We start from the raw sequence: 27,359 nt of genomic DNA, 5'->3' as shown, positions 1-27,359 counted from the left end.
GTATTGGGGAGGGTTTTTCCTGTAGGGCTTCTTCTTCAGACAATCAACTGCCCGATGCCCGTCACTTCCACAGTTGAAGCATTTGCCATCGAACCTAAAAGTAGGCTCCTTTGGCTTGTAGGTTGGCCTTTTGGAGATTCCTCCTCTAGCCCCCAACTTTGAGCTTTTGCCTGTCGGTGGTTTTTTCCTCGCCCCCGAGGACTTGCCATGCTCAACCATGTTGGCTTTGATAGTGGAGGTACTCCCTCATTTCTTCCTGTTGTCCTCTTCAATCCGGAGCCTGACAACGAGCTCTTCGACTGTCACCTCCTTTCGTTTGTGCTTCAAGTAGTTCTTGAAGTCTTTCCAGCCGTTAGGCAGCTTTTCAATGAAGGCAGCTGTCTGGAATGACTCACTTAGGACCATCCCTTCTGTATGTATCTCGTGCAGAATCACTTGGAACTCTTGGACTTGACTCGGGACAGTTTTAGAGTCCACCATCTAAAAGTCCAGGAACCGGCTGTAACCAGCCCGCGGGGGACCTCGCTACAGCTCGGACTCGACTTTTGTCAGTCACGGTTCTAAATCTGAACCAAAGAGTCCAAATCCGGCAAATCGTTTTGAGAAAACTGATTTTTGAAAGAAGTGCCAAACATGGACTACTTTGCCAGATACAGAGTCGCCACCTAAATATTTTATTTTGGGAAATTTAGGAAACCCTGACTCGGTGCCAAAAGGCCACGTGTCCGTCATCACCAAAGTTGCCTCGGCTCGGGAACTTGGGTACGATTGGGGAAGGTCACTTCGTGAGCACCCCCGCTCGCCCGATCAAAGATCGGCCTCTACTAATCATGATATCTATTTTTGAAAACATTGTGAGTTCCTATTCCGGTTATTAGCCTAGGTTACTATGTGATGCGCACAGCATACAAGTATAGACTGGATCGCCTGAATTGGAACGAAACATTTCATGTTCGCTTTTTGAAAATGGTTTGCTACCCGCAGGTAGGCTTAAAACATTTGATGATTTATTCCAATTTAAGTAACCCAACCTTCACCCACAGGCATTCAGGCAGATATATCACGTAAGAAATTAGCCTCATGGTAAGCATGCTATTCATGGCAGTCACTCACACACATGCAAGGATGCTAAAGCATAAAGCTTACCGAGTACTCCAAGCCAAAATAGAAACTACATTAGAAATCATGCATGATCCTAAGTATACAGAAATGCCTAATGCAACACATACAAAATGCAACTATAGCAGGCTCGGCTATTCTAAGATGGCATATGAAATGCTACAAATAACATTTATTCAATTTGGAATTGAAATACAAATGCAGTTAGTATGATGCGCCGAGCCCGGTGCATGCAAAACTGATGAATGAATGCAAACATGCTGTCATACTGTATGCTAATTGAAATATGCCCTAATCTAACCATCATAAGCGGATAAATAAAAGGGAGAAAGACGTGGGGTTGGAAGACATACAACACACACACGCACACTTATTACAGTCGTGCCCTCGCGCAGAGGGTCCGAATAAATAATACAGTCCAAATATTACAGTCCCGAATAAAAGAATATTACAGTCCAAAATATTACAAAATCCTAATTAATTAACAAATTAACTAAGAAAATAAATAAAACTGGCATGCAAGCCAGGGACTTTCACAGTTATAAACATGGCCAAACAGCAAGCATAGGTATGGCAAAAATGGCATGCAAGAATAGGGGCCAAGAGAGGGGTAATGAAGCAAGTGATATAAGCAAAATCCAAACTGAAAAATTTCCTTCTACAACACTGAAGAGGGACCAAAAATATGAATATTTACAGTATATGGCAGCCTCAAAATCAGTATACAAACATGATAGAAATGTGATGCAAAATGAGGCCCAAAAGTGGCTATAACATGAGGTATGCAAAATATTCACCAAACAGCCAAAGACCCTTAATAAAACATGTAGAATGGGCCAAAATAGGACTATTTCCAGAACTGTAAAATGGCCAAAAACAAAAGCATGATAGGCTAACTAAACATGCAAGAATGGGGAATAAAAGAGAGATATAACATGAAGTGGCATATGGAGGTCCCAAACCATGAAAGGACCTAAATGAAACATGAAGAATGGACCAAAATAAGCACTTTTTTAGCACTGTAAAATGGCCAAAAACAAAAGCATGGTAGGCTGCCATTGCATGCAAGAATGGGGAAGAAAAGAGGAGTATAAAGGTAAGTATAATATGGAAGTCCCAAATGGTGTTAAGCCCTTCTTCAATGTTGAAGAGGGGCTCAAAATAAGCCTAATATCAGTTTACAACATGCTCAAAAACAGATTACTCATGGGCCAAAAATAGCATGCAAGATTATGACATATAAGAGGATCAATGAAGCAAGTGCATCATGGAGGGCTCAAACAGGGTTGAGCCCTTAATGAAGAGTGAAGATGAGCTCAAAAGAGGGCCCTTTTCAGTTAGGGCCGGAGCTTGAAACAAAAAGCAAGTGGGGCTTACAAATGGATCAAGAAAAAGGGTCAAAGAGGAGAAATGTTACTCACCCTTGAAGACTAAAGCTTTTGTTTCTTCTTGGATCAATTTGCAGCTCCTTTAGCCTTTGAGAAGCCTTCCTTGTTGCTGGAAATGAAGTGGTGATGGTAGAGCTTGGTGGTGTAGAAGAAATGGTGATTAGGGACTCAGAAATTTTCAAGGAAATGAGAGGGATAAAGATGGAGTTGTGTATGGAAGCTTCAAGACCAATTTTTCTAACCCCAACAAATGATATAGCTTGCTTGTTATAAAGGCCAAAAAGGGGGTGTAAAGGTGGGGGAAAAGGAGGGCAACTTTCTCCCACAAAATATCCCCCGGATAAAGATATTTTCTGGGGGATAAAGCTCCACAGCTGTAAAGTGCACAGTGCAAGGAACTCGGCCGGCCTGTTACTTTTGCTACAGGTGGCCGGCCGGCCACACCCCCTAGCCGGCCGGCTAGGGGTCAAAAGGGTCAATCAGATTTTCTGGCCGGCCACCAATTGATGGTGTCCTCCTATCTGTGTACAACACAACCCTGTGGTTAAAAGTCCAAGAAAGTGGGTCCAAGGGGTTCAACATTAGCTCGGAAAGAGGGGTTCAAAAGGGTCAGGTGGAATTACTGGCCGGCCACCAACTTTTAGGGTCCTCTCATGTGTCTACATCACAAATATGTGGTTCAAAGTTCAAGAAAATGGGCCCAAGGTGTTCAACATTAGCTCAGAATGAGGGGGTCAAAAGGGTCAAGTAGCATTAATGGCTGGCCACCAACTTTTAGGGTCCTCCCATGTGTGTACATCACAAATATGTGGTTCAAAGTTCAAGAATGTGGGCCCAAGGTGTTCAACATTAGCCCGGAAGTGCGAAAAACGGGCGCTGGAGGGCGTCGGAGGATGTATAACTGGTTGCTGCAACAATTACTGGCCTCTCACCCTTCAGTGACCTTCCCGGTGATAAAACAGAGGTACCTGCCAAAAATGAACGAAAACCGTTGCAAAATGAATGTTCGGGGGCCAAAACGCGCAGTTCGGGGTCCCGAAAATGGGCTGTTAAGCACCGAAAGTGGCGTTCGGCCACGAAGTGGGTTTCTCAGCCCCCAGTGTCCCTCAAAAGGGAGTAAATAGGAAGTATACCAAAAACCGGAGCAATAGGAGATGGTTAAGCGGTCCCGAACCGAGGCACACGGCCTGACGGCTCCGAAAACCGAAAACTAGACTCCGAAATGGGAAAAATGGCCTACGGCCACCAAATGTAGCCTACGGACATTGAGAGATGGTCTACGGGACTTCTCCCTCCCCTCGAGAAAAGAAGCAGAGAAAACTGAGTTTGGTTCGCAAACCGAGACAAGGCACAGAAGAGGGTTCGGAAGTCCGGAGGCAGGGCTCACGGCCGTGACTCTGAAGCTTCTGAACAAGCACATTATGCAACATCACCAAGCGCTCAATCGGTGACGTCTGAGTCTTAAGGTCGGTCAAAAATGGGGTGTCTACAGTTGCCCCTCTTTGACAGAACTCGAAAGTCACAAGTGACGGGAGTGAATGTCAAAGCCCAGAGACGACCCATTTTTGATAAGGCCGAAGACTTAGACAAATGTTCAAGATAAATAGAAATGTGCCCGCAGGCAGGGGCAAAGTGCAAATGATATGCAAGAAGCCGAAGGTAACCCAATGATCATGCAAATGCAGCAAGCTGTAATGAAGCAAGTATTCGCAAATAGATGCAACAGTTTTAAGCAAGAATGCAAAGCAACAACTACATTTCATGTAGTTAAGAATGCGGAGGATTATTCAATCCCCGCCACGTCTCACACGGAGAAGATACGATACCTGCGCGATTCGTCTGGTCGCACCAGCCTCAATTGAACCGTACATACAATATCGTGCCTGCAAAAGAGAGAAACTCAACAAGCACAATATGCTAACAACATATATTTAATGTGATTCTGGAAGTTTGACACACGCAGTGCCGGTGAGTGAATGCATCGCAATGCAAGAGTGGAACATGCGTGACAACGCATGCCCAAGTATAGAGGTATGCCAATATCAAGAAATGTGCACGTTAATGCAGGTATGCTCATGAGAATGCGAGATAATGTGACATGAGCATGAATCAGGGTGTCCGTTTGTCATGAAACAACGAGTACGGAAACGTGTGTTTCGGCGAAGGCGACTCGATCACGGCCTCCGATCCGCTTCCCTGAAAGGTTACAACTCATTCAAAAAGGATACACTTTGATTTTGATGAATGATGATGAGACATATGTCAGATCTCGAAGCCGAAGTTCCGACGGAGCAATTTCGCGACCGGAAGTGTACTTTTCTTGAACTTTTTCAGGTCCCGGGAACTCCGATCTTCCTCAAAATTTGCAGGGAGCTAGGTGAGCCTGTGAGGGACATGGCCGTCCGGTTATAGGGAAAGGGGGAGGTGGCCAACCGGTTTTCCATAAAGTAAATAGCTGGCCGGCCAGTTTTCCAAAAAGCAGATAGCTGGCCGGCTAGAAAAGAGGGCCCGCCGGCCATATGCCCAAATCCGGGGGTATTTTGGTATTTTGACCTCCTTTTTGATGCTCCTTCAATCCAAGACTTGGGGCCTATATAAGGCAGCCGAGATCCCTTCCTTTCTTGCCTCCTACAACACTTTTTTCTCCAGATCTGAGTTTCATACGCGTTTTCCAACGCCCTGTGCAAATTATTTTCGCAAAAATATTCAGTTTCAAGCACTTTGAAGCGATTAAATTTCGGTTTCGGAGCTTCTTTTCGCATTTTCGCCACTTGAGGTAAGTTTATCTCAATATTTGGAAGATTTTCTCGGGAGTTGACTTTTGTTGACTTTTTCCAATTTTGGCTCATTTTGCTCATTTTTGCTCCCTTTTGCAGATCTTCTGAAAAATGGCGGGTAATTCTCCCCACGGCGGAGGTTTTCCAGGTGCCGGAGATGATTTTGATCCCATGACTCTACCTCCGAGGACCCGACCTTTTATTCCTGGGAGGTACAATCCTCCAGCACATGTTCTTCCGCGCGCCGTTTTCCGTCACTTCACTGGCTTTGATGAGCGAGCACCCGGGGATCTGCTTCTCCGAGAGCCGGAGCATCACCTCTCTCATGAGGCCCGAGAGGTATTTACTTCATTTTCTGTATTTTCGTACATTTCGCACCTTTGCCATGCTTGAACACGCAGTTTAGCTTATGACATAGTGCTTTGCTTGTATCCTGAACATGTAGTTTCAACACTCGAATTTCTGAACACTCGGCTCATTAATTAATTGCGAACACACAGCCCACATTAGAACACACGGCTCAAACACTGATTTGTCGAACACACAGCCCGAATTCGAAAGTGAACACACAGCCCACACTTTACGTTTTCTGAACACACAGCCCAGATTAGATAGTGAACACGCAGCCCACACTAGTTGAAATTTGAACACGCAGCCCAAACTTTAAATTTTCTGAACACGCAGCCCAGTTGAATAGTGAACACGCAGCCCACACTTTAAATTTTCTGAACACGCAGCCCAGTTGAATAGTGAACACGCAGCCCACACTTTAAATTTTCTGAACACGCAGCCCAGTTGAATAGTGAACACGCAGCCCACACTGATAGAAAGTTGAACACGCAGCCCAAACTTTAAATTTTCTGAACACGCAGCCTAGTTGAATAGTGAACACGCAGCCCACATTGATAGAAAGTTGAACACGCAGCCCAAACTTTAAATTTTCTGAACACGCAGCCCAGATTAAATAGTGAACACGCAGCCCACACTGATAGAAAGTTGAACACGCAGCCCAAACTTCAAATTTTCTGAACACGCAGCCCAGATTAAATAGTGAACACGCAGCCCACACTGATAGAAAGTTGAACACGCAGCCCAAACTTTAAATTTTCTGAACACGCAGCCCAAACTTTAAATTTTCTGAACACGCAGCCCACACTGATAGAAAGTTGAACACGCAGCCCAAACTTTAAATTTTCTGAACACGCAGCCCAGTTGAATAGTGAACACGCAGCCCACACTGATAGAAAGTTGAACACGCAGCCCAAACTTTAAATTTTCTGAACACGCAGCCCAGATTAAATTTGCATGTAGCTTATTTCACTTCATCGGCATACAGCCCATTTCATTCCATTGGCACGCAGCCCAGTTCGTCTCATTGGCACACAGCCCAGTTCATTTCATTGGCACACAGCCCATTTCATCTCATTATTGACACATGTATTCATTCTGAATGCAGGTTGGTTCCCGCAGTGTGCGGGGATATGGTTCCACCATCGCGCGGGACTGGTACGCTGAGCTCCCGGAGGGTGTCCGAGATCTGGTAGACTTGGCAGGGTTTGGGCCCTTCTGCGTCGGGTTGTCACGTTGTCCTGCCAGGAGGACACTGATGGCAGCATTGGTAGAGAGATGGTGGGACACCACCAACTCCTTTCATTTCTCTACCACTGGAGACATGACCATGACGCCCCTAGACTTTGCTGTGTTGACTGGCTTAGACATAGGAGGTTGGCCCATCCCCTATGACGAGGACATGGGCGAGTGGGAGGCCGCCTGGATGTATCTATTGGGGGCTCGCCCGCTCGTTGACAGGGTTTTTGGGAGAGTCCGATACACTTGGTTCTCTTCCCACTTCCGGCGGGTGGAGATGGTGCCTGAGACTCCCGAGGAGACGGAGCAGTACGCCCGTGGTTTCCTTATGTTCCTCTTCGGGACTACCCTGTTCGCCGACAGAGGGAACACAGTCGGGCTATACCTGCTGAGCGCTCTGGTTGACCTATCACAGGTCAGTAGATTTGACTGGGGGGGCGCCGGCCTGGCTACCCTTTACTTTTATATGAGCGTGACCTCCCGCGGGCGGGGCGATTTACTCGGCGGCTATTGGAGAGCCTGGGAGGTACTTTTTTGTCCTCTTGATTTACATTTCTGCTCTTCATTACTTGTACATTGCACACACAGCGCACTTTTGCAGTCTATATTTTGCTCTCAGCATTTCGTACTTACATTCCGCATTGCTTTTCTCAGCTATGGGTCTATGCATACTTTCCATCATTAGCCCCAGAGTTGGAGGTGGCAGGGCTCCCCATGACCCCTTATTCACTGGTGTTCGAGGGTCCGCACCGGCCGAGACCTCGAGAGACCCTCCTTTACCTGCGACAGTACTTTGACACTGTGCGACATTCAGAGGTACCTCAGAACTTTCAGTTCCTTTCATTTTCATCTTTGATTTGCTCTGTATATTCTCGATTTCTAATTGGTTTATGCATTTATCATCCGCAGATCACATGGCAGCCCTGGGTGTCCCTGGGTGATGGTCTCCGACTTCAGTTTACCGGAGGGTCGGACATCTCCCAGTATAGAGTCCTGCTCGAAGGGCTGGTTGGCAGGGTATGGTTCCTGGGGGAACGCTTTCTGCGCCAGGTATGGGGGTATCTTTCTCAGGATCCTCCCGCAGTACCCCCAGTCAGTATGCGGACTGCTGACAGGCTCTTTTACTCGGAGGTAGTCGGCGCCATGCTGGGTAGTGATGCTTTACTATATATTGAGGAGGGGGACTACGCCACTTACCGTCACATATATTTGATGCCTCCATTGACGGGAGCTCGTATCCTGATGATGAGGCCTGCCGGTATGTCATCCTCGGGCCACGCTCGGGCTCGGGCTGCAGACGCCCCTTCTACTAGCAGGGCTGGTACATCTAGAGGTGGGAGTAGACCGGTTCCTCCGATTCCGTCGACTTATCCTCATCCTGGATGGCCAGATATGCCTACTGAGTTGATGGCGTGGCAGTATGGGGCTATTTCCCCGACTCCGATCCCGCTAGAGCCTCCGATGCCCAGTGATCGATACGCCATTGATCCTGACTCACCGCTGGTATGCTCCACTGTTTTTCATTCATCATTCAGATGTTTAGACATTCTTTTGTTCACTGATGATTATGAACTCATTTTTTGCAGCCACCGCGAGGGTACATGGAGGAGGTGGTTGGACTGGTGGCCACACTCGAGGGCATGGTCCTGCGTAGGGAGGCACAGTTGTCTGTCGCGGGCATTCAGGTACCCTTCAGTTTTCTGGCATTTATCATACTTCTGATGACATGCTGATTTCTACTGCATCGATAGACTACTTGTGTAGAGCACATCTGACACACACCCCACTTGTACACTGTATTTACATGCACCCACTTCACGTAGCCTTTGCTTGTATCTGCATCTGATGTATATATTTGGACTGATGTATTTGAATTGAACTTTTTGTTTTCAGATGCCTTTATGGTCCGGTCAGCCGCAGGCCAGGCCACCTGGGCCTCCTTGGGGAGCTGGGCCATCTGGGCCTTTTCAGGGAGTTGGGTCACCCGGGCCTTTTCAGGGGGCGGGGCCATCCCGGCCTTCCCGAGGAGTCGGGCCATCTAGGCCTTTTCGAGGAGCTCGAGGAGGGTCTGTCCGCAGACGCAAGGCTCACGTTGTAGAGGTGGAGCCTGATGAGGAGGAGGAGGATGCTGAGGAGGAGGAGGAGGCTACCGACCGTCAGTCAGAGACATCTGCTGAGGAGGGGGGCTCCGGTTTTGGTTCGGGGAACAGAGGTGAGGCTGAGGGGGATCCTGAGGATGACAGCTCCGACCCAGATGATGATGATGGTGTAGAGGTTGTCCCGCAGAAGAGGATGAGGAGTGCTTCTCATTCCCGTTCCCGAGGACATTGATGCCGCTATTTCCTGCTTTATTTTTCTTTTTGCTAGTAGTTTGTAGCACTTTGCACATTGTTAGGCAGTTTTATTTTTTGTAAAACTTGTACCTTTGTTTGTTGTAAAGCATGATGGAATGAAATAGCTTTTGAAAAGGTGTTTGTATTTTAAACTTTTAGCATCTTATCGCATCATTTTATTTTGCACAAAAGTGAAATTGAATGGGAATGCGCATTGTGTAATCACCAAGTCAGGTAGTGAACCGACGCAACAAACTAAGCAACTTAACTTACTAAGATATAACAGAACCTTAGGAAGTTTACAACTCGATAAGCAAAATGCAACAACGTAAATAAACAAGACTTTAAACAAAGATTGTCTAAACAAAGAGCAATGACTCAAAAACACGAAACACGTCCGCTCGACAAACAACTCGATAAGCAAAACAACAACTCGATAATCAAAACAACAACTCGATAATCAAAACTCAGCAACAACAGAGTGTACTTCTGACGATCTGGGCATCGGAACGCATCCGAAACGGAGGGAGATGAAGGCCTTTGATTCTCCCGTTGCATGGAAATACTTGGAACTTTCCCTCGAAGGGTAAAACAGGGCCAAGGAGATACACTGCAGCATTGCCGGCCATCCCTGGGAGCCGGCCGGCCATTTTTGTGGAGAGAGACAGCTGGCCGGCCAGTTTTGTAAAAAGTAAATGGCTGGCCAGCCAGAAAAGGTGGCCGGCCGGCCACTTAGTCCTGCAGCCACCAGATTTTTGACACGTGTCCCCGTGAATAGTGTTTTTCCTTCTATAAAAGCCTCAACTTCGGGAACATTCATTTCATCTTAGTTTTAGACAAAGATGGAGGCGTTTCTCGCAGAAAATGTCACATCTTGGATCTCTTCTCTAGATGGCTCGGAAAAGCTGAATTTCCGGGGTTTCGGCTTGAATGCACTATTCACGCTGAGCCGTACTCCGCTACAGCTTCCTTTTCTCCATGCCGCGGCAAGGTTCTAGAATCCAGTGACGCATGTTTTTAGCTTTGGCGGCCAAGAGATGTGTCCCACTTTCGAAGATTTTCAGGTTTTGATGGAGTCTGAATGCTCTGAAGTGATCTTGCCCCAGCTCCGTTTTGGCCACGCTCAGGCTTTAGGGCGGTTGTGTGGGCTCACGGCGCATGACGCTCGATCTCTGATCTGCAGTGGGGAACTGGACATCCTCGGCTTGATCCATCGTTTTTCCGACGCCGGTGACCGCAGCAACCATTATTGGCAGGGTTTCCGGCAACACGCCCTCTGCTTATGTTTGTTGTCTCACTTTCTGCTTTCCTCGGGCTTCGGCGGGGCTAGCATTCACCTGATTGAAGTCGCCCAAGGTTTGAGAGAAGGAAAGAGCTGTATTGCCATGACCTTGGCCGAGACACTGATGGGCTTAGATTCTGTCTATCGCCGGGAGGCGACTAGGTTTGCTGGGAGTCCACTGCTACTGCAGGTAATGTTTCCCACCCAACCTTACATATATATTTGCTCACATCACTCGACCCTCAGGCTCGGTTTTTCTCACAAAACCCTTGTCTTACTTTTCTCTCATCGTACATCTCTCTATTATTTATTCTCTCATTTTCCATCCCTCCCCTAGGTATGGTTAATGGACAAGTTGCAGGTTGTGGACTCTTGCCCGGCCTATTCAGCTCGAGGCTACTTCTTTCGGCAGCGCCTAGTCAATGCTCTTGACGAAAGGTGGTGTCTTGATTGGATGTGCAATTTGTCCGCAGACGGCATTGCTTGGCGTTGTCCTTGGCTCAACCTCCCGGCAATGAGCTATAGTATGTCCCGGCTGATTGGGATCCAATTGATTGGTCTAACCCACTGCGTATTCTATTTTCCGTTCCGATTCCTGCGTCAGTTTGGTTATGATCAGACCTGCCCAGCGGAGGGGATTGAGTACCCAGCCGCTTTCCCGGTCTGGGGTGCACAGCTTGCCCGATATGCCACAGCATGGAGGACTAGAGAGCTCCTGGCCCCTGCTTCCACTTTCGGTTGCACTTTGTCCGATGAGTGCTTGGATTGGCTCAATGAGGAGGCACAGGTTGGGCCTAACTTGGCATCAGATGCTTCGTCCAGCTCTGGGAGGGGACGCAGAGATACTTGATTCAACTATGCCCCAAATTTATTGCTTTATTAGCATTTTCAAGTTTTCTTTATGAATGTACCAAAAAAAGCAACCTCGATTGTAATGCAAGAGCAGGAGAACTCTATTTTGAAATCAATGAAATTGAAGGTTATGGTACTGAAATTTTTTCGCTTAGGGTCCAAAAATGGTCTTAGTCGTAAAAAGATTAATTTGAACAAAGTCGACTTTTATTAAAACTTTTCAAAACTATTTTCGATGTGGATTAGAACTGGACACGCCGAAAATCTGTCACTGAGATGCACAACCCCATATTCTTGCAACTGGAAAGTTGCCCCTAGTCTGAAGAACAATGCGGCACTGCAAAGCAACGGAAAGTTGCCCCTTGTCTGAGTAACTTTGCACCGTCGCGGCAACGGAGAGTTGCCCCTAGTTTGAACAGCACTGTACCGGAGATCACGATAAATGCTGATGGATAAAGATGACTGAGATGATCAAAATGGACAGAGTTGATCGGGGAAAAGTTTATAGCTGAACTTCAAGGTGAAGTTGCCTACGTATCCCAAAGATGGGAATCAAGCCTTACGTAGTTCAGGCTCAGGTTCACTCATGTATTAACACTCTCCTTTTGTGCTCTAACTTTTGCCAAGGTCGCCCTTTCTGGGTTTTCAAGCTTGTAAGCTCAGTTTTTATTATTTCAAATTTTCTGTGCTCTAAATTTTGCCTAGGTCGCCCTTTCGGGTTTTCAGCCTAGCGAACCACTCAGGGATAGTATTTCTTCAACTTGTCCATATTGATCGGTTGTGAGAACTCCAAGCCATCTAGATCCATCAGAACCACAGCTCCACCTGACCAGATAGCTTTGATGATGTAAGGACCAGTCCAATTAGGTTTGAACTTGCCCCTTGGGTCGTGGATGGGAGCTCGGTTATCTTTGAGCACCAAATCTCCTTCTTTCAGATTCCTGGACTTAACCTTATTGTTGAAAGCCCGGGCAATTCTGCGTTGATAGCCTTGGATGTGGTACAGTGCTTTCAGTCTTCTTTCATCAAAGAGCATGAGTTCTTCGAATCTGCTTTGCTGCCAATCTGCTTCGGCTATCTGGCATTCAGCCAATACTCGTAACGACGGAACCTCAATCTCAATGGGTAGAACAGCCTCCATTCCATAGACCAATGAATATGGAGTTGCTCCAGTAGAAGTTCTGATTGAAGTCCTGTAGCCCCACAGAGCAAATGGCAGCTTGTCTGGCCAATCTCGATAGGTTTCCACCATCTTCTGCAGTATATGCTTGATATTCTTGTTGGCGGCCTCAACCGCTCCGTTGGTCTGCGGCCGGTATGTAGACGACTTATGGAAAGCCACATTGTATTTCTCCAACAAGTCTATCACTTCTTTCTTGAAGTGGGAACCATTATCTGAAATTATCTCGTTTGGCACCCTGTAGCGACAGATGATGTTGTTTCTGATGAACTTTGCGACGTGCGACGCCTTCAACACCGCGTATGATTGGGCCTCGACCCACTTTGTGAAATAATCTATCGCTACTAGGATAAACTCATGCCCGTTTGACCCCTTCGGGGTAACAGCTCCGATCACATCAATTCCCCAGACTGAAAAAGGCCATGGCGAAGTCATGTTGTACAGTTTTGACGGTGGGATGTTCATGCGATTTGCATGGATTTGACACTTGTGGCATCGCCGAACAAAACTAATACAATCCTCCTCCATGGTTGACCAGTAGTAGCCCTGTCTGAGGATCTTTCTAGCCAGCATTACTCCATTCATGTGTGCACCGCACTCCCTCCCATGGATGGCTTCCATCAGGCGTTTCGACTCTTCAGCTTCTACACAGAGCTTATGCATTCCCAGATGGCCCCTTTTGTACAGCTTACCCCCGCAGATGATAAACTGAGCAGCCATTCTTCTGACAGCCCTCTTATCCTTGGCATTTGCCCCTAGTGGATACATCTCCTTTTCCAAGAAGTTCCAGATGTCGTAATACCAGGGGTTGCCGTCTTGAACCTCATCTATGGCGGAAATCGACTCGTATGCTGGCGCAAACTTCTGATCAATAATGACTGGACGCATCCGGACTCCGGACGGGATGTCTATCATAGAAGATAGAGTTGCTAATGAATCTGCAAACCTGTTGTTCTCTCTTACGAGGTGGGTGAAATTTAGTTTCTCAAACCGAGGAATTAGCAGATCCAAGGTTTGGTGGTAAATTATCATCCTTTCCTCCTTGACTTTCCAATCTCCTTTTGCTTGAGACACAACAAGGTTCGAATCCCCAATGACGTCCAACCGTCTTGCCGCTAGTTCTAGGGCTGCTTCCAGGCCAGCAATACATGCCTCATACTCTGCCTCATTGTTTGAGACTTTGAACTGGAGCTTGAAGGCTAAAGGGATACGGGAATCGTCAGGTGCTATCAGCAACACCCCTATCCCATACCCATATTGGTTTGACGCTCCGTCAAAGTACATCGTCCAAGTTTCATCTTCGACGTGCAGAATGGCTTCATTTGGGAATAGATACTCAACCGCTTCATCCCCCTCAACCGGGTGGTCGGCAAGGAACTCCGCTACCGCTCTCCCTTTTACTGACTTGCACGTTACATACTTCAAATCAAATTCGGAGAGCAACAGCAGCCAACGAGCTAGCCTACCCGTAAGTGCTGGTTTCTCGAAAAGATATTTGATGGGATCCAAACGCGAAACCAACATTACTGAGTGAGCTAACAGGTAGTGCCGCAGCTTCCTGGTTGCCCATACCAAGGCCAAGCAAGCCTTCTCCAGCGGTGTATAGCGGGTCTCGTAATCCAGCATCTTTTTGCTCAGATAGTAGATGGCTCTTTCCACTTTGTCTTCTGACTCCTGCGCGAGCATGCAGCCCATGGTAGTCTCAGTTACTGAAAGGTACAATATCAACGGTCTCCCCGGCTCTGGTGGTGACAACACGGGCGGGTTCTGTAGATACTCTTTGATCTGCTCAAAAGCTGCTTGACATCGGCCGTCCCATTGGAATTTCTTTCCTTTCTTCAGGAGACCAAAAAGTGGTTCACAAGTCAAGGTTAATTTAGAAATAAACCGTCTTATGAATTGCACTTTACCCAGAAAGCCTCGCACCTCCTTTTCAGTCCTTGGTGGTGGCATTTCTAAGATGGCCTTGATTTTGGAAGGGTCAACCTCGATGCCCCTTTGTGTAATCAGAAACCCTAGCATCTTCCCTGCTGTAACACCAAACGTGCATTTCTGGGGATTCAGTCGCAGCCGAAACTCCTTGATCCTTTGAAAGAATTTTTGTAAGGCGGTGTAGTGGCCCTCTCTATCTTTGGACATGACAATCATGTCGTCCACATACACCTCGACCTCTTTATGGATCATATCATGTAATATTGTAGTTGCTGCCCGTTGGTACGTAGCTCCAGCATTTTTCAACCCGAATGGCATCACTCTATAACAATATGTCCCCCACGGGGTAGTGAACGCAGTCTTCTCCCGGTCTTCGGGTGCCATTACTATCTGATTATAGCCTGAGAAACCATCCATAAACGAAAGCAAGGCATGTCCTGCCGTGAAATCCACCAATTCATCGATGTGCGGCAAGGGGAAGTCGTCCTTCGGACTGGCCCTGTTCAAATCTCTGAAGTCTACACAGACCCGAATTCTGCCATCCTTCTTTGGCACCGGAACAATATTGGCCAACCAAGTTGGGTATTCAGATACCAGCAGGAACCCTGCGTCAATTTGCTTGGTGACCTCTTCCTTGATCTTGAGAGCCCAGTCCGGGCGAATTCTTCTGAGTTTCTGTTTGACAGGGCGGGCCTCGGGGTCCAGAGGGATCCGGTGCTGTACAATCTCAGGATCGATTCCAGGCATGTCTTCGTAGGAGCACGCGAAAACATCTTTGAAATCTTTTAATAAAGCGACTAAGCGCTCGAGCTCCTCCGAAGACAACGTGGACCCGATCTGGACCAGCCGCGGGTCCTTCTCAGTACCAACATTCACAGTAGTGATTTCATCCATTAAAGGTTTAACAAATCTTTCTTGCTCTTGATCAATTAATCATTGCAAAACTGGGGGAATTTCTCCCTCGTTGTTTTCATCAAAATTTTGAAAATCCTGATTTAAGCAATAAATCAAAGGCACAGAAAAATACTCGGAAACCACATCCACATCATTCTCATTAAATATTTCCAAGCCGTCAGATTCCTCTGTTACAACAGACTCAAAAGAAAATGAAAATGACGACCTAGACAGGACTGTGGCATCCGGGTTATCACCCCCAGGAATACCGGACTCAGACTCAGTCGAGCTGGAATCTGATTCCGACGCACAAGATTCGGTAGAATCAGATTTCGGCTCACTACCTGACCCGAAGCTGCTAGATAAAAAGCCTTCTTCATATTGCCAGATGAGAGAAGGTGCGATAGATGCATCCAAGATCGGCGCTGGAAAGCCCGCAGCTATTTCATCTCCAATCATAGAAACCGAAGAGTTATCCCCCAAGCACTCTTGGCCGATCGGAGGATCTGATAGTAGACACGCCAGTGCTACCCCCATTTCAAGCTCTGTGCTCTCAGGGTCCACTGCTTCACACTGCTCTGCCTCAGTTGGTGGGTCTGTCTACGCTTCGGCAACGTCATCCCCAGATAATTGTATGTCGAAGAAGATTTCAAAACCAGGCACGCGCTTCCCCTCCGCGTTTAGCCATGGCTCCGGGAAGCCGCAGAATGGAAAATTTTCCCCCTCCCGGACGAAGCGTCCGTTTAGGGTACCCCAGATGGGCCTGTGCATTAACTCAAATGGCTTCCCGGCCTTCTTTGCTCTGGCCCTTCCGGCCATTTCTTTTCCTTTTCTCACCCAGTCCTCTTTGGTGGGCAGATAACCCAGTCCAAAGGCGTGAGGGCTGTGTGGCACTTCGGCCAACACTGAGACGCCCTTCCGGCCGCTTCTCCCTAATCCTATCCCGGGGGTATGTTTTAGCTTGTTCATGAGGTAGATAGATTGAGCACTTACGTACATACCCTCATTCACAGCCATGACATTCTGCACCACTTGAGCCTCGGCCAAAGTGAACCCCGACAAAAACACATCCTTTGTGCCGTGCTCGATCTCCAAGACAGGTGTAGACACTTCCGGCGGTGGATGGATTGATGAATTCCCAAAAACGATCGCTACCCCTTTCCCGTGAGGGTACTTTAGCATCTAATGTAGAGTGGAAGAGATTGCTTTGACCTGGTGCAACCACGGTCGCCCCAAAAGTAGGTTAAAGGTTGCGGGAACGTCCAAGATATGAAATTCAATGCTATGTTGTCCTGGACCAACCTTGGTTTGAATTTTAACAGTCCCCATCACTTCTCTGCTGGTATTGTCGTATGCTCTGATCACTTGGGTGGTTGGGACGAAGTCCACAGGTTTCAACCCGATTGCATACGCCGTTCTGGTCGGGCAGACATTAATTGCAGGCTCGGTATCAACAAGTACCACCGGTATCCACTTATCTCTACATTCCACAGAAATATAGAGAGGTTTGTTATGACTTGTGCCCTCAGGCGGTAGTTCCTTGTCCGAAAAGGTTAATGCCGGGGAACCTCCTCCCGGAAAAACCAGCCCAACCAACTGTTCAGGCGTGGTGTCTATGGAGAGTTTGGACTTGTCCATGGCAGATAGGACAGCTTCTCTATGTGCTCGTGATGCCATTAGCAGTCCCCAGATGGAGATGTCTGCTTGTATCTTCTTTAATTGTTTCAGCACAGCTTCCTCTTCAATCTGCTTCTCCTTCTGTTTCTCCGCTTCTCTATCCTTCCCGGATGCCTCGGGTTGGTCCAGGTGTGGGGGTTTGAAGTACCGCCCACTTCTTGTCATATGGTCAACCTCATCGAGGTACCAAGTGTCATCCGGTTGATTATTTCCCCAGTCTTCATCCGTGTGGGCAAGACATAAGTCATCGTCTTCCCACCACATTCCATCGGCAGCCAACAGACACCTGTCTGGCTCCGGTTTAGTTGTTCTCGCAGTACTCTCTGTCCACATGCTCGCAGCATTCTCTTTCTTCGTGCACACGGCACTTTCAGTCCCCTCAGGGCCTTTAGCTTTCCTAATTCTCTCAGCCTCCTCGAACTTTTCTCGTTCCAGCTGCATCAGTACAGCTGTTTGTTCAACAATTCCCGTATCTGTAATGCCCATGTCTCGAGCGAAATTCTTAGCACCGGCGCTCTCCGGCGATACAACTTGACTTTCGGCCATTCCGGCCACAACTGATACTTCTGCCCCTGCCGGGCTCTGTTCTGGTTGGGCTTCCCCCACTGCATCTGGTTGATCTTCGAGCCATCCAGTGGCCTTCTCTGATCCCTCATAATCGTACCAATTGATTGACGCATCCCCCGGTTCCTGGTCATCGAGAAATTGCAGGTTGGCAAAGTCCTCCTCTACGGCCGTCAGATCATCTGCCCATAACCCAGATCCATCCCCCCGGATCATACATAGCTCTCCTGTCTCTGGCAATTCTATACCTAGCCCAATTCGGCTCGTTGATAGGATATACTCGCTTGGATCATAGGCTCCCCCAGCAAAACTCTGTCCAGTCCCGGATTCAACAATCTCATTCTCTCCCAAAATCTGCCCTGCCCTATCTTCGACGGTCACCACCATCGGTTCTGGTTGGGTTTTGGAGATGTCCACCATGCACAAGAAGTCAGTGCAATCGGGGAGGAACACCTCCGGCTTAGGTAGGTGGGTGGGCGTAATATAGATGCTAGGATCGTAAGATGCGACCCCAGTCTGGATAAAATTAATTCTTTTGGGAGGGGGAGGTTGGTTATGTGGTGGGAGAGGGTTGGTTGTGACATTGGGTTTATCAGGAGGCGCGATCACCTGTTTGTCAATAAGATCTTGGATCTCATGACGCAATCTGTAACAACGGTCGGTGTCGTGACTGTGTTGTTGGTGATACGCGCAGTACTTTGATGGGTCATAAGAGGGGGGGAGTGGATTCGGTAATGGCTTCGGCTCCAGGGGTTTTAAATGATTTTTTCTGATCAATATTCCCAGAACTTTGGTCAGGGGCATATATAGTGGGGTAAAGGTTCTTTGGCCTCGTGGTTGGAATCTGTTGGTTTGTGTGTTGCTTCCGGACGCGCCGGAGAAGGGTGTGGCAGTCAGGGGCCTTGGAGGGGGAGGGGGAGTGGTGGTGACCATACTAACTTCCGAGGCTCTCGTATTTGCAGCGCCACTCGGGCCCGCATTGTTGTTACGGTTGAAGGTCCTCCTCGGTTGTTCTCTATCGTGGTCAAACAAACCTTGTTTCATTGCGTCTTCGATTTGCACCCCCATCTCATGTAAATCTGCGAAAGTAGGGAAGGGGACTACAATCATTCTCTGCATCAACTTTGGGTGGAGATTGCGCACAATCATCCGGATTTGATCTTTATCCGTGGGCCTTAAAGTCATCATTGACGCCTTTGCCCTCCATCGGATCACAAAGTCCGAGAAAGTTTCCTTGGGCTCTTGCCTTGTCGTTTCAAGATCACGGGTTGTGATCTCGATCTGAGTGTTGTACGAATATTGCGTGACAAAGGCCTCAGCCATTTCATCCCAATTTTTCTTCACTTCATCTTGTAACTTTGCGTACCAGTGGGAGGCCACACCTGACAGGGTTCGGCCGAATAGTGAAAGCTTTTGTGGTCGTGTTAGGCCCATTGGCCGCAAGATGTCTGCAAACAGTCGGATATGGACCATGGGGTCGCCGGATCCGTCAAAACGGTCGATTTGTGGCATTTTGAACCTAACGGGGAGTGTCACGGCCTCCTCGGTATATCCGTCTTCGATATCCGGCATAGCCTTGACCCCTTGGGATTTCTTAAAGAGCTTCTCCAGTTTGCTCAATTTCAGAGCTGTATGATCAACCTCGACCTCAAAGGGAGAGTCCGGGTGATTGGATGTATGGACCTTGGACAGTTGTGGTGGAAGCGGGGGCGGAGCTGGCCCCGTTGGAAGATTCGTGTCCTCTCGCGGGTTCTGGATAGTCGGTACAGTATTCTGGGTGTTCAGAGGAGCGTTCTGAACAGCAGGTGTCTGCTCAGGTAATTGAGCCCCTGCCGGAGGAGGAATTTGGTGTGAAGCAGATGCTGTATTCTGTTGTTGCGGTCTGGTAATCAGCTCAGCCTGCTGGGTCATAATTTCGGCCTGTTGCTTAGCGAGTTCATCTCGGCGAACGGCATCCTGCTGCATGGCCCGCATGGTTTCCTGCATTTGGCGCATCATTTCCTCAACTCCTGTTGGTGCCGTCATACTGTTTTGATTTGTCTGAACTACTGGTAGATCTGTCTCAATGGGGATCTCAATCCGACTGTCCACTGATGGGGGAAACCACTGTTCTGGTGATCTCTGTTCAGATACACTGCGCTTTTTCTGCTTCCTTCTGATAACAGGGGGTAGAGAATGGAACACTGGTTGTCCGTCGATTAGATCCTCGGATCGATGGAGTCGACGACCTCGTGTCCAAAGTGCTTGGGGAATGCCTGCTGGGTTGGAAGCAATTGTGCTAAAAACTGACCTAGCAAAAGATAAATAAAGCGAAAAGGAAATAAATAAACAGATAAACGGACAGCATAACAGCTTAAAATAAAATGCATGACACACAGCTGGGCATAATCAACATACAGTCAATAAGCTGAATAACACACTGTCCTCAAACACTGATCATTATCCCTGTATCACTGTCCCCTAAAACAGAATCTGTTATCCGCAGATAACTAATTCTCAAATACTGGCTGATGCCTGCAGGCCTGATACCCAAACTCATGTTCTTGAACTGATGCCCGCAGGCCTGATGCCGACAATACTGAACTGATGCCCGCAGGCCTGATACTGACGATCCTGAACTGATGCCCGCAGGCCTGATGCCCAAACTCATATACTGATACATGCATTCCTGTAGAGACGCACTCTAAAGCACATAACAGATAAGTGAGAGCCAAAACACCCCTATGTTGGGGTAGGGTTTCCCTATCCTATTTTGTCAGGAACTAGGGTTTCACTACGCACGCAGCGGTTTCAAACAACCTATAAACGGGTAAGCAACCTGTCCAAATTTGGAATGGTCACTATGGATCAGAATATGCACTAGGTCGAATGGTCAAAGAGGGTGCCCCGGTAAAACCGGGGTTTGTGTTCCCATACTGGCAGAGCCCACAACCGGTCAGCCTTATGGTCATGCCTTGACAAGACAAGCCTCTGGCAAACCGTTCAGGAATAGCAGATGGCAAACACGGTGTCCTAGGCGCACCAATGCAAATGCAATGCAAAGAATCACACAAGCGTAGTCAAAAAAAAAGATATCATGAGTTCGAGTCAAGTTCTCTAAATCCCCAGCAGAGTCGCCAGAAACTGTAACCAGCCCGCGGGGGACCTCGCTACAGCTCGGACTCGACTTTTGTCAGTCACGGTTCTAAATCTGAACCAAAGAGTCCAAATCCGGCAAATCGTTTTGAGAAAACTGATTTTTGAAAGAAGTGCCAAACATGGACTGCTTTGCAGATACAGAGTCGCCACCTAAATATTTTATTTTGGGAAATTAGGAAACCCTGACTCGGTGCCAAAAGGCCACGTGTCCGTCATCACCAAAGTTGCCTCGGCTCGGGAACTTGGGTACGATTGGGGAAGGTCACTTCGTGAGCACCCCCGCTCGCCCGATCAAAGATCGGCCTCTACTAATCATGATATCTATTTTTGAAAACATTGTGAGTTCCTATTCCGGTTATTAGCCTAGGTTACTATGTGATGCGCACAGCATACAAGTATAGACTGGATCGCCTGAATTGGAACGAAACATTTCATGTTCGCTTTTTGAAAATGGTTTGCTACCCGCAGGTAGGCTTAAAACATTTGATGATTTATTCCAATTTAAGTAACCCAACCTTCACCCACAGGCATTCAGGAAGATATATCACGTAAGAAATTAGCCTCATGGTAAGCATGCTATTCATGGCAGTCACTCACACACATGCAAGGATGCTAAAGCATAAAGTTTACCGAGTACTCCAAGCCAAAATAGAAACTACATTAGAAATCATGCATGATCCTAAGTATACAGAAATGCCTAATGCAACACATACAAAATGCAACTATAGCAGGCTCGGCTATTCTAAGATGGCATATGAAATGCTACAACTAACATTTATTCAATTTGGAATTGAAATACAAATGCAGTTAGTATGATGCGCCGAGCCCGGTGCATGCAAAACTGATGAATGAATGCAAACATGCTGTCATACTGTATGCTAATTGAAATATGCCCTAATCTAACCATCATAAGCGGATAAATAAAAGGGAGAAAGACGTGGGGTTGGAAGACATACAACACACACACGCACACTTATTACAGTCGTGCCCTCGCGCAGAGGGTCCGAATAAATAATACAGTTCAAATATTACAGTCCCGAATAAAAGAATATTACAGTCCAAAATATTACAAAATCCTAATTAATTAACAAATTAACTAAGAAAATAAATAAAACTGGCATGCAAGCCAGGGACTTTCACAGTTATAAACATGGCCAAACAGCAAGCATAGGTATGGCAAAAATGGCATGCAAGAATAGGGGCCAAGAGAGGGGTAATGAAGCAAGTGATATAAGCAAAATCCAAACTGAAAAATTTCCTTCTACAACACTGAAGAGGGACCAAAAATATGAATATTTACAGTATATGGCAGCCTCAAAATCAGTATACAAACATGATAGAAATGTGATGCAAAATGAGGCCCAAAAGTGGCTATAACATGAGGTATGCAAAATATTCACCAAACAGCCAAAGACCCTTAATAAAACATGTAGAATGGGCCAAAATAGGACTATTTCCAGAACTGTAAAATGGCCAAAAACAAAAGCATGATAGGCTAACTAAACATGCAAGAATGGGGAATAAAAGAGAGATATAACATGAAGTGGCATATGGAGGTCCCAAACCATGAAAGGACCTAAATGAAACATGAATAATGGACCAAAATAAGAACTTTTTTAGCACTGTAAAATGGCCAAAAACAAAAGCATGGTAGGCTGCCATTGCATGCAAGAATGGGGAAGAAAAGAGGAGTATAAAGGTAAGTATAACATGGAAGTCCCAAATGGTGTTAAGCCCTTCTTCAATGTTGAAGAGGGGCTCAAAATAAGCCTAATATCAGTTTACAACATGCTCAAAAACAGATTACTCATGGGCCAAAAATAGCATGCAAGATTATGACATATAAGAGGATCAATGAAGCAAGTGCATCATGGAGGGCTCAAACAGGGTTGAGCCCTTAATGAAGAGTGAAGATGAACTCAAAAGAGGGCCCTTTTCAGTTAGGGCTGGAGCTTGAAACAAAAAGCAAGTGGGGCTTACAAATGGATCAAGAAAAAGGGTCAAAGAGGAGAAATGTTACTCACCTTTGAAGACTAAAGCTTTTGTTGCTTCTTGGATCAATTTGCAGCTCCTTTAGCCTTTGAGAAGCCTTCCTTGTTGCTGGAAATGAAGTGGTGATGGTAGAGCTTGGTGGTGTAGAAGAAATGGTGATTAGGGACTTGGAAATTTTCAAGGAAATGAGAGGGATAAAGATGGAGTTGTGTATGGAAGCTTCAAGACCAATTTTTCTAACCCCAACAAATGATATAGCTTGCTTGTTATAAAGGCCAAAAAGGGGGTGTAAAGGTGGGGGAAAAGGAGGGCAACTTTCCCCCACAAAATATCCCCCGGATAAAGATATTTTCTGGGGGATAAAGCTCCACAGCTGTAAAGTGCACAGTGCAAGGAACTCGGCCGGCCTGTTACTTTTGCTGCAGGTGGCCGGCCGGCCACACCCCCTAGCCGGCCGGCTAGGGGTCAAAAGGGTCAATCAGATTTTCTGGCCGGCCACCAATTGATGGTGTCCTCCTATCTGTGTACAACACAACCCTGTGGTTAAAAGTCCAAGAAAGTGGGTCCAAGGGGTTCAACATTAGCTCGGAAAGAGGGGTTCAAAAGGGTCAGGTGGAATTACTGGCCGGCCACCAACTTTTAGGGTCCTCTCATGTGTGTACATCACAAATATGTGGTTCAAAGTTCAAGAAAATGGGCCCAAGGTGTTCAACATTAGCTCGGAAGGAGGGGGTCAAAAGGGTCAAGTAGCATTAATGGCCGGCCACCAACTTTTAGGGTCCTCCCATGTGTGTACATCACAAATATGTGGTTCAAAGTTCAAGAATGTGGGCCCAAGGTGTTCAACATTAGCCTGGAAGTGCGAAAAACGGGCGCCGGAGGGCGTCGGAGGATGTATAACTGGTTGCTGCAACAATTACTGGCCTCTCACCCTTCAGTGACCTTCCCGGTGATAAAACAGAGGTACCTGCCAAAAATGAACGAAAACCGTTGCAAAACGAATGTTCGGGGGCCAAAACGCGCAGTTCGGGGTCCCGAAAATGGGCTGTTAAGCACCGAAAGTGGCGTTCGGCCACGAAGTGGGTTTCTCAGCCCCCAGTGTCCCTCAAAAGGGAGTAAATAGGAAGTATACCCAAAACCGGAGCAATAGGAGATGGTTAAGCGGTCCCGAACCGAGGCACACGGCCTGACGGCTCCGAAAACCGGAAACCGGACTCCGAAATGGGAAAAATGGCCTACGGCCACCAAATGTAGCCTACGGACGTTGAGAGATGGTCTACGGGACTTCTCCCTCCCCTCGGGAAAAGAAGCAGAGAAAACCGAGTCTGGTTCGCAAACCGAGACAAGGCACAGAAGAGGGTTCGGAAGTCCGGAGGCAGGGCTCACGGCCGTGACTCTGAAGCTTCTGAACAAGCACATTATGCAACATCACCAAGCGCTCAATCGGTGACGTCTGAGTCTTAAGGTCGGTCAAAAATGGGGTGTCTACACCGGCCGACGATAAATTTCTTTACCCCAGCATCCTCGGTCTTGTACTTTTTGTCCAAGGCATCCCACAACTCCTTAGCCGATTTCTTGGCATAGAACACGTTGAAAAGCGGATCTGCCAAGCTGTTCAGAATGTAATTCCGGCATAAGAAGTCTGCTTGTTTTCAAGCGTCCAGAGCCATGAGCTTTTGTTTATCTTGCTCATTCTCCTCTACGGCGGGTACATCTTCACTCAGAAACCTCGCAAGGCTTAGAGTAGTCAAATAAAACAGCATCTTCTGCTGTCATCTCTTGAAATTCACTCCCGTGAACTTCTCCGGGCGCTCGTGATGATTGAGCGGTCCTGCTGGAATAGCCGGAGTAACAGCAGGAGGATTGACCACAGAGGTCACAGCAGGGGTTGGCAAGCCAGTCGCCCCGGGGTTCGGATCCCCACCAACATTAGCAACAACAGTAGCAGCATCGGAGACAATTGCCATTTCTGAAAAATTACAGCAGAATTTTCACTATGTTGTATTTCCAGAAATCAAACTTAACACTAGAAAATCCCACAATTGGAAATTTAATTCAAAACTAGTCTCACCACGCAACCTAGAATCGAACATGGTCAGGAAAGTTTCCAGGAAGACTGGAGGGGTCACACCGGTCCCACTTAAAACCCAGTTAACCTTAGACAAAACTTTCAAGAGCATGTTGACTCCTAGTCCATGGGAAACAACTTTAAGAATTAAATTTTTCAAGGGATGAACTAGGTTAAACACACCAAGTTTCAAATTGTACAAGCAATTACAACAAAATTGCTACAAGCAATTACAACAAAATTGCTACAATAATTACAAGCAAATAAAACGTGCTTTACATATTGGTGAATAACCACAAATGAACACTCAAGCAAACAATTGCTTCAAATATTTAGTCCAAATTAATCATTTTTCCCATTTCCATAGGTATTCCTGCAATAAAGAGTTAGCAGCAAAATACAACAAAACCTCCCTCAGCTTTTCTTTGCTTTTGGCAAAGTAGTGATTGAAGGGGAGGGTACTAGCAAACAAACTAATAAATAACTGTAAAAAATTAGTTACATAATAAACATGTAATTAACTATATAAGTTACAGACCTAAATTAAATATAATTAAACCATATTTTAAATTGGTAAAGGTTACATATGAACTTATGGTACACTAAACATGTAATTAATTGAGGCAAGTTACAAACATTTTATAACTCCTAAATACTTAAATCACATTACTAGGCAAGAATTGCAAATGACATGATTAACATGCAAATAATTCTAGAGAAATTAACATGAATTTAAATATAGGCAAGTTATAAACTTTACAACTCCACACCTAAATTAAAGATTAATAGGTACAAGTTACATGAAAATTTATTACCTAATAAACATGCTAGAAATGTAAATTACACTAAAAATTAAACCCGAATGAACATGTAATTTATATTGTAAACTAGAAGCATGTGAACTAGAAGCGTGTAAATCTAGAAATACAAGGCATGAACCGGTACACCATAAATTAACAAATTAATTAGAAAATACAGTGAATTAACGTTGCACCAATGGAACTATTCTTCCCTATTGATAACAGTGGCCTATTCCATGGCATGGGAAGACCAAACAGTAGCATACACAAAATGGCAAAATCAAAAGCTTAACCCTGTATACATGCATCTAATAAACCGATTAACTCGCTAGTACTACCAGTGGCCAATTACATGCAAAATTATTACACACACCTATGAATCTATTAATTTAATTCTATGATAAACGTCGAATCTATTTTAAGCTTGTTGGGAAAAACTACTCACATTACATAATTTCACATTGCATATCGCAAAATTATGAGATGAACAAAACAAACCTTCAATCCCAGGAAAAATAAAATGCTGAATAAAATACAGATAAAATATAAAATGGTTAAATGAAGCAAACCGAAGCCTGTGTGATACCACAGTCTCCTTAAAATAGATTCGCCGCCTCACCGTTGGGTGTTGGAGGTACGCCGACGTCTACTTCCCAGGATACGACGGTTTTTACCAGCTACAACAGAAGCACCTTCTGATTAGCTTAGCGAACAGACAACGACAACACTCTCTCTCAGGAAGAAAATTATAGGAGAAGTAGACTGACAGTGTATGGATGTCAAGGAAAAATTCTATATCTCTTTCCAAGGAATAGGGCCTCCTTTTATACACCATGGGGGAGAGGGGAGGAGCCTCTAGCCATCAAGGCTGGTAACTAATGCTAGCAAAACTGCCCAAACAATTTTGTAAAACTGATGAGCCTTAAATGTGTGAGTTATATACATATTTATGAGGCAATTTCTTATTCAACCATTTTTTTCCAACACTATCAACTCATTAAAACTGATTTTAAAACTGAAGAATTAAAATTGCAAAGCGTTTTTCAAAGTTTTAATCCACCTACCTATAAAGGAAAGTTATTAATGGATATTTTACCAATTATTTTATTAAATATTTCACATGCGAGACTTATATGGTGTGAGACTCACATGATATAAGTCTCACATTTATGCGAGATATTAAATAGTACATTTAGCAAAATATTTAGAATTTCTAACATTTTTCTTAATTGATGCAGGTATCATCAAGTAGTGTCCAAGATGCTGCAATGGGAAAAAAATATGAAATTTATGATTTTGTATTAGATAATTAAATAAGAAGACATGAAAATTTATAATTGATGAGAATATTGCCACGTGGAACCGGCAGAGCACCAAATAATTTTTTAAGTAATACTAAAAATTTCAAATATTTTACTAAATATTTTATATGAATGTGAAACTCATATATGACTTTGTTTTGGCATATAAGGTTTGGGTTAAAATAGTCATAAAAAGATAAAATAAGTTTTTTAGCTTAATAAGACAAAATATCACATTAAAACCATAATCATTTCATTTTTTTTCTTATAAAAGTCAAAAAAATCTAAAAAAATTTATCTCAAACGAGATTTTTTAATCCCAAACTAAAATAGGCAAAAAACTAAAAAATTAACACACATCCCAAACGAAAGCATAATATGAGCCCTACACTTATATAAAACATTTTAAAAACAAAAATATTAAAAATCTCAAAAATTCTATCAAATGTCTCACGTAAGACCTACATTATATAGA

General features: G+C 45.7%; 1 protein-coding gene across 1 annotated transcript; it reads left to right on the top strand.

The window, feature by feature from the left end:
- The first annotated feature begins 7,884 nt into the window (after positions 1–7,884).
- Positions 7,885–9,357, top strand: LOC145792426 (uncharacterized). Its single transcript, XM_082873137.1, has 3 exons — positions 7,885–8,374; positions 8,458–8,556; positions 8,765–9,357. Exons 1-3 carry the CDS (start codon positions 7,970–7,972, stop codon positions 9,200–9,202), a joined length of 942 nt encoding a protein of 313 aa, XP_082729263.1. The 5' UTR covers positions 7,885–7,969; the 3' UTR covers positions 9,203–9,357.
- The last annotated feature ends 18,002 nt before the right edge of the window (positions 9,358–27,359 follow it).

Source organism: Camellia sinensis, chromosome 6 (genome assembly GCF_055761805.1).
Source record: "Camellia sinensis isolate YWXY chromosome 6, ASM5576180v1, whole genome shotgun sequence".
Lineage (NCBI taxonomy): Eukaryota > Viridiplantae > Streptophyta > Magnoliopsida > Ericales > Theaceae > Camellia > Camellia sinensis.
This window is presented reverse-complemented; position numbering and strand designations above follow the sequence as displayed.